We start from the raw sequence: 7,623 nt of genomic DNA, 5'->3' as shown, positions 1-7,623 counted from the left end.
TCAAGATGCCATGGCTACAGCTTAAAGGAAAAAAGTATTAAGGGGGTCTTCATTTCAGGGGCCTACCCAAGATATATTAATAGAAAAATAGCAGTAAGCAGCATTTATCTACAAATTCAATCGCTTTAGCCGTTTTTTGACTCTGAACTATACTTCAGTTCAGCACCTGTAACATGGAAGAAAAATTATGCTCAGTCTAAAGGTTAAACATGCACAGACAAAATCAACAGCCACCAAACAGATGTTTTTTTCCTTATTTCTACTCTGCACTAATAAAAGTTCATTGCTGCTCAGTGCAGTTCGAGTTTTTTATTTGTCATTATGGCATATATACACCATTGTTCTTGACTGGCACGTGCCAATATCACAAATGCAACACTAAAATGTTATCAGCCTAGAACTATCTAAGGGACAGTCCTACAGCAGACTATTTATCGTATGGCAATAATTGTTGCCATTTTGATTGAACCCCGTGAAAGAAGTATGTATTTCAGTTAACTGATTTCAAGATTTACTATTTTTTGAAGTGGGTGTTCCAGAATAAGACCAGAATATTTCCAAAGAAAACTGTGACTCTGATCTTGTTAAGTTTAAATGCTATGTTATTTTTTTCCATTTAACCAGAGCACTAGACAAAATTGAGTGATTTAAATCTTAACCTCTGTATAAAAAAGCAAGATCTCCTGAATAAATCATGTTAATTTTGCCATAATATAGTAAACCCAATCTGCGTTTTCTCAGTTTTTTCAGCGAAAATATAAATTAGCATTGGTTTTAAAATGGGCTTGTTTCATTGTTATTATATAATAATAGCAAAAAGATTAGTGTTGAGAGTGTTGCTCCTTTAAATAATGGTACCAGTATGGTTGTAACAGATTTTGAAAACACAAATGTGTTCACAAATCAGCAAGAAGATAGTGAAAGGATGCCATAGACTGCAGAGCTCTGCTGCGTTAGTGCTTTATTGTACACACGACATGTTTCGAGTCACATGGACCCTTTCTCAAGTGTAACAATCACATGATCAAACCACATCTTATAGCCTTAATTGCCAAACAGTGCTCCTCCTCCCACCAATTAACTCATTAGTCCAGAGTAAAAGTGTAAAATAGGTAGAAAACATAGAACGTATAAAACGTTTAAAAGTCCCAGTGATCTCCAGTGTACATGTAGTGTCCAAGTGCCAAGGTTCCATATCTTCAGATACACTCTATAATAAAAGACAAAAATCCAAAGAACCCCACATCACCTTAGTCCAAAAAATGGACAACCGCTATTTAATTTAAAAACATTTAAAATAGATATTCACATAAGAAAGGTGGTACTATCCTTTTTTGGATCTACCTGTCCTGACAATCCAAGAATGCATGCATAACTGTGCCTTTCCACAATTATTCTAGAGATACATTCATATTAGACTATTATATTAAACAATACGATTTAAAGCAATCGCTTCTCCCTTACCTTACCCCCAGCTGAGAGGATAGGCATCACTTAATATCTGAAATAAATAAGAGTAAATATTACAATTCTTATAAAAAGCATTTCAAACTCCAGGCATCATTAAGCCCAACTGGGGCTAGTGAATTCAATTTAGAAATCCATTTGGCTTCACGTTGTAGCATCTTTTGCTTAATGTTACCACCTCGACTTAATGGTTGTACTACTTCGAGGACCACCCATTTCAATTGCCCGTGGCTATGTTTTGCCTCATTAAAATGTCGGGCTACAGTCGTAGCTGTCTGAGATCCTGGTTTATAATTCCTTATGTCCCCTTTATGCTCTTTAATCCTGGTTTTTACATTTCTAATTGTTTGCCCCACATAGACTAGGCCACATGGGCACTTCAACATGTATATGACCCCTTTCGATTCACATGTGGCATAGTCATTCAAATTTAGTTTATTGCCTTTAGTGGGATGATTAATGCTTGACCCTTTTATTATCGAGGCGCAACAGACACAATTCAAGCACGGAAAGGTACCTTTCTTCTGTATTCCCAGGAACATCTGTTTCTTTTCTATAGGTAACTCTGAAGGGCATAGCATGTCCCTAATACTCATGCCCTTCCTGTAGCAGAACCGTGGGGGATCCTTAAATAACTTCCCAAAAGTCTTATCTCGTTGGAGAACAGGCCAATATTTCTTTATAACCTTTTCTATATTTTTGCTATGTCTAACGAATTTGGACACAAACATACTCCGGTTATCCTTCTGTCTCACCTGCCGACTTTTTTGTAACAGTTCTTTCCTTGGTATAGACTTTACTTCCTCCATTACTTTTTTGACATGCTTAGACTCATATCCCCTTTGTACAAACCGCTCACTTAAGGACTGGCCAGCCCTTCTATAATCATCATCTGTAGAGGCAATCCTTTTGGCCCTTAAAAACTGACCCTTAGGGATTGCTTTAACGGTACTTGGGTTATGAAAACTCTGGGCATGGAGTAAGTTATTTCTATCTGTTCCTTTTCTATACAAGTTAGTGCTAATCGCCCCATTACGAATAGTGAGTTGAACATCTAGGAAGTGTAACTCCTTATCGGACATTTCAACCGTAAGTTTGGATTTAATGTTACTTACAATCGATAGGTTGCAAGTTAAAGTTCAGCCGATCCGTGAAGAAATCGAGAGGCTGAAAGTGGAAGTGAGGCAAAGTGAGTCAGAGGAGGCGGCACAGAAGACCTTTAACGAACAAGCGGAAGCGCTGATTAAACTACGTGCTGCTATTACAGAGCGAAAGGCGGCGAAATTTGAACGGGATACACAAGATTACCTCCAACGGCGGGTGTACACTTGGAGAGAGGAGCGGAATAGGCAGCGGTGGGGGCGGAGGAACCCGAACATCGGTCTGCAAGCTCCTGAAGGAGAAGTGTATTTGACAGAGAGCCGTTACAGACACCCTCGAGGATATCCAAAAAGAGCACAAGGAGGATATCGGCGCTCCTATCCACAACAATATCCCCCACAACGGTATCCCTCTCAGCAGTACTCGAGCGATTACAGTGAACAAACGTCAAGCGAAGAGCTACTAGATTCGTCAGCAGACCGAGGAGCGGCACAATGTGTTTCTTTTCCTTTTTTAGGTCAAAGCCAGGCGGGCCAAGATGTGGGACCCGCAAGAGAGAACAGTACAAGAGGCAAAGGGCATCGAAAGAATCCCAGGGCCCCTCTTCAGAGGGAAGATTATCCACGCAGAACACAATCGTACAAGAGGTAAATCTTGTGGTGAACATTTCCTCATACAAACTGTCGGCGTATGAACAATCTGTGCTTAATAGGGGCTTAAGTTTTGTACGTGATTGATTGGGATATAGAGTTTAAAAAGTTTGTACGTAGCCTAAAACTGAAAATGTATTTTGCCAATGTACCAGCTGTAGAACAAACTAAAGAGGTGGTTAGAAAGTTTACCCAGCGGAGTGAATTTATGCCTGAAATAGAGAACGTCTCCCTAGATATGTTTGAGCATTTGGTTGGTATGGAGGTTAAGCATATTTGGGAACAAATGGAGCAAAAAAAACTTAGATACAACTTAACGTTAAAGGAAAAAAAGGCACTTGATGGGTTAAAAATGAATAAAAATATAGTAATCAAGAAGGCCGATAAAGGCGGTGCATTGGTAATAATGGACCATACAATGTATGTAAATGAGGCCAATAGACAATTGATGATGCCTGGACATTACGAAAAAGTGGGTTATAATCCAACAGATGAGATAAAGGAAGCGGTCGATTTAATGGTTACAGAGGCATTTGACAACAATGTTATTCCTAAAAATGTTAAAGATTTCTTGATTAATGCCCATCCAAAGATACCAGTACTGTATCTTCTTCCTAAGATACATAAATCTTTGCTCAATCCACCAGGGCGCCCTATAGTATCCGGCGTGGGGTCTATCTTAGAGCCTCTTGCACAGTTTGTGGATGCCTACTTACAACCAATGGTTACAGAGATTCCTACGTGTTTGAAAGATACGAATGATCTATTGTGCAGACTTGAGGACCTACCCCCTTTACCTAATGGTATAGTTCTAGCCAGTATAGACATTCAGAGTCTTTATACTTCCATTCCCCAGGAAGAAGGGATTAGGTATATCGAGGAAGCACTATTGGATACCACGATTGATACCCAGTTGGTATACTTTTTGTTGGATTGCTTGACAATGGTGTTGTGTAAAAACTATTTCAGATTTGGAGGGGAGTACTATTGGCAGAGACAGGGGACCTCGATGGGTGCCCCGGTCGCCCCCTCTTTTGCCAATTTGTTTGTTCGCAGATTAGAGGAGAAATTCTTCCTGAGACACAGGTTAAGTGAACATATCATATTATATCTTAGATATGTGGATGATATCCTGATATTATGGAATGGGACCACGGATGCATTAAATGAGATGGTTAATGAAGCAAATGGGTCACACGAGACTATACAGTTTACGGTTGAAATGTCCGATAAGGAGTTACACTTCCTAGATGTTCAACTCACTATTCGTAATGGGGCGATTAGCACTAACTTGTATAGAAAAGGAACAGATAGAAATAACTTACTCCATGCCCAGAGTTTTCATAACCCAAGTACCGTTAAAGCAATCCCTAAGGGTCAGTTTTTAAGGGCCAAAAGGATTGCCTCTACAGATGATGATTATAGAAGGGCTGGCCAGTCCTTAAGTGAGCGGTTTGTACAAAGGGGATATGAGTCTAAGCATGTCAAAAAAGTAATGGAGGAAGTAAAGTCTATACCAAGGAAAGAACTGTTACAAAAAAGTCGGCAGGTGAGACAGAAGGATAACCGGAGTATGTTTGTGTCCAAATTCGTTAGACATAGCAAAAATATAGAAAAGGTTATAAAGAAATATTGGCCTGTTCTCCAACGAGATAAGACTTTTGGGAAGTTATTTAAGGATCCCCCACGGTTCTGCTACAGGAAGGGCATGAGTATTAGGGACATGCTATGCCCTTCAGAGTTACCTATAGAAAAGAAACAGATGTTCCTGGGAATACAGAAGAAAGGTACCTTTCCGTGCTTGAATTGTGTCTGTTGCGCCTCGATAATAAAAGGGTCAAGCATTAATCATCCCACTAAAGGCAATAAACTAAATTTGAATGACTATGCCACATGTGAATCGAAAGGGGTCATATACATGTTGAAGTGCCCATGTGGCCTAGTCTATGTGGGGCAAACAATTAGAAATGTAAAAACCAGGATTAAAGAGCATAAAGGGGACATAAGGAATTATAAACCAGGATCTCAGACAGATACGACTGTAGCCCGACATTTTAATGAGGCAAAACATAGCCACGGGCAATTGAAATGGGTGGTCCTCGAAGTAGTACAACCATTAAGTCGAGGTGGTAACTTTAAGCAAAAGATGCTACAACGTGAAGCCAAATGGATTTCTAAATTGAATTCACTAGCCCCAGTTGGGCTTAATGATGCCTGGAGTTTGAAATGCTTTTTATAAGAATTGTAATATTTACTCTTATTTATTTCAGATATTAAGTGATGCCTATCCTCTCAGCTGGGGGTAAGGTAAGGGAGAAGCGATTGCTTTAAATCGTATTGTTTAATATAATAGTCTAATATGAATGTATCTCTAGAATAATTGTGGAAAGGCACAGTTATGCATGTATTCTTGGATTGTCAGGACAGGTAGATCCAAAAAAGGATAGTACCACCTTTCTTATGTGAATATCTATTTTAAATGTTTTTAAATTAAATAGCGGTTGTCCATTTTTTGGACTAAGGTGATGTGGGGTTCTTTGGATTTTTGTCTTTTATTATAGAGTGTATCTGAAGATATGGAACCTTGGCACTTGGACACTACATGTACACTGGAGATCACTGGGACTTTTAAACGTTTTATACGTTCTATGTTTTCTACCTATTTTACACTTTTACTCTGGACTAATGAGTTAATTGGTGGGAGGAGGAGCACTGTTTGGCAATTAAGGCTATAAGATGTGGTTTGATCATGTGATTGTTACACTTGAGAAAGGGTCCATGTGACTCGAAACATGTCGTGTGTACAATAAAGCACTAACGCAGCAGAGCTCTGCAGTCTATGGCATCCTTTCACTATCTTCTTGCTGATTCTAATTGAGGTCTATACGGTGTGACCTTTGAAAGGAGTGCCTGCTATTGCAAAGATTGGGGATAAGCTGGTAATTCGTTTGTTGGTGTTCACAAATCAGTTCTTTTCTTTAGTGTATACAAGTAGAAGAGTCAGAGGGGCAAATTCACTAAGATTCGTAGTTGCGCCAGGCGTAACTTCGCCGCACTTCGCCAGGCGTAGTTTCGCCAGCGCTTCGCAAATTCACTAAAATCCAAAGTTGCGCTCAGGGGTAGCGTAAGGTTGCGAAGTTGCGCTAGCGTTGATTCGCTAAGTAAAGCGAAGTTACGCTAGCGAAGACTAATTTGCATACGGCGTGAAATTCAAATTTCAATGGAGGAATACGTATCAGCACTACAAATGGCTAGAAAACCTTCAAATCATCAAATAAAAATTTTATTTTGCCCTACACATGTGCCCACTGTCTAGGTAAGTTGCCATGAGTCAGGAAATGTAGGGGGGAAGGAGGGGAGCCCCAAAATAATTTACGATCTTTTTCAGCCTATCACCCATAATGTAGAAAACACGCCATAGTTTTTTGGGACTTAGAAAAATTTTTGACTTTTTTTGAAACAATCCCTATCTACTCTATTGCGCTTCGCCAGGTCTGAGGTGGCGAAGGAAGTCTAGCGTAAAAGGTAGCGTTCAGTACACTGCGTGCGTTAGTGAATTTGCGTAGTTACATCGCTAGCGAAACTTCGCCAGGCGTAAGGGTGCGAAGTAACAGTAGCGAAACTACGCCAGCGTTCGTTAGTGAATTTGCGCAGTAACGAAAATGACAAACGCTAGCGAAGTAACGCTAGCGTTCGGCGCTTCGGCGCTTAGTGAATTTGCCCCAGAGTTCCCAGGCTCACTTCATAGCTGCACTGTTGGCTCAGTTCAATCTATTCAGTGGCTGACTCAGGATATGATTCATAAAGCTTTAATAAAAATTAATGTGAACAAGACACCAGGACCAGATGGGATACACCCCGGGTTCTAAGGGAGCTTAGTTCCATTTTCATATTTTTCCAATTTTCTTACATTCGCTTTCATCTGGTATCAGTGTCGGACTGACCCAACGGGATACCAGGAAAACTCCCGGTGGGCCCAGGTGTCAGTGGGCTATCTTGCTTCTAACCATTTAGCCTACTTCATAGTCATTCTCTATTTATTTATGGGAAAAAATGCTTATTAATGGAAGAATATAGTAAGTAGATATATAAAGAGGGTGATTGAGGAGAGGAGGAATAAGTGTCTGGAAAGTGGGCCCACGGTCAAAGATTTTCTGGTGGGCCCCTGGCATCCCAGTCCGACACTGTCTGGTATAGTAGCTATGGATTTGAGGAAAGCTGATGTCAATCCAATATTTAAATAGGGATTACGATCTTAGCCTGTCAATTATAGGCCAGTAAATTTGACATCTGTGGTGGCAAATTATTTGAAGGCTTGTAAATGGATCACATTCAAAATTTTGTCCTGGCATTATGAGCAGCAATCAGCATGGCTTTATGAAGGATAGGTCATGTGAGAAAAATT

At 40.0% G+C, this 7,623-nt stretch overlaps 1 protein-coding gene and 1 long non-coding RNA gene across 3 annotated transcripts; one reads left to right on the top strand and one right to left on the bottom strand.

Annotated features, from left to right (window-relative positions):
• Window positions 1–944: 944 nt before the first annotated feature.
• LOC121403736 lies at window positions 945–1,625 on the bottom strand. Its single transcript, XR_005967460.1, has 2 exons — window positions 1,465–1,625; window positions 945–1,210 (listed from the first exon to the last, which is right to left on the bottom strand). It is a non-coding gene; the product is annotated as an uncharacterized LOC121403736 (long non-coding RNA).
• A 946-nt stretch (window positions 1,626–2,571) lies between these two features.
• On the top strand, window positions 2,572–6,045 carry LOC121393303. 2 transcript variants are annotated; one of them, XM_041561418.1, is made up of 3 exons: window positions 2,572–3,215; window positions 5,489–5,525; window positions 5,780–6,045. In XM_041561418.1, exons 1-2 carry the CDS (start codon window positions 2,572–2,574, stop codon window positions 5,493–5,495), a joined length of 651 nt encoding a protein of 216 aa, XP_041417352.1. In that variant the 3' UTR covers window positions 5,496–5,525; window positions 5,780–6,045. The 2 variants fall into 2 exon arrangements, 1 of the variants encoding a protein (XP_041417352.1); XR_005960961.1 differs by lacking the exon at window positions 2,572–3,215 and having other exon boundaries at window positions 3,306–5,525.
• Window positions 6,046–7,623: the final 1,578 nt, after the last annotated feature.

The sequence above is a fragment of the Xenopus laevis genome, chromosome 4S (genome assembly GCF_017654675.1).
Source record: "Xenopus laevis strain J_2021 chromosome 4S, Xenopus_laevis_v10.1, whole genome shotgun sequence".
NCBI classification, from domain to species: Eukaryota; Metazoa; Chordata; class Amphibia; order Anura; family Pipidae; genus Xenopus; species Xenopus laevis.
Note: the sequence above shows the minus strand (reverse complement) of the source record. Positions and strands in the feature narration are given on the sequence as shown.

What these genes read in the sequence shown, in the direction of transcription:
- LOC121393303 (XM_041561418.1), top strand. Translation starts at nt 2,572, where the DNA reads ATGTTACTTACAATCGATAGGTTGCAAGTTAAAGTTCAGCCGATCCGT.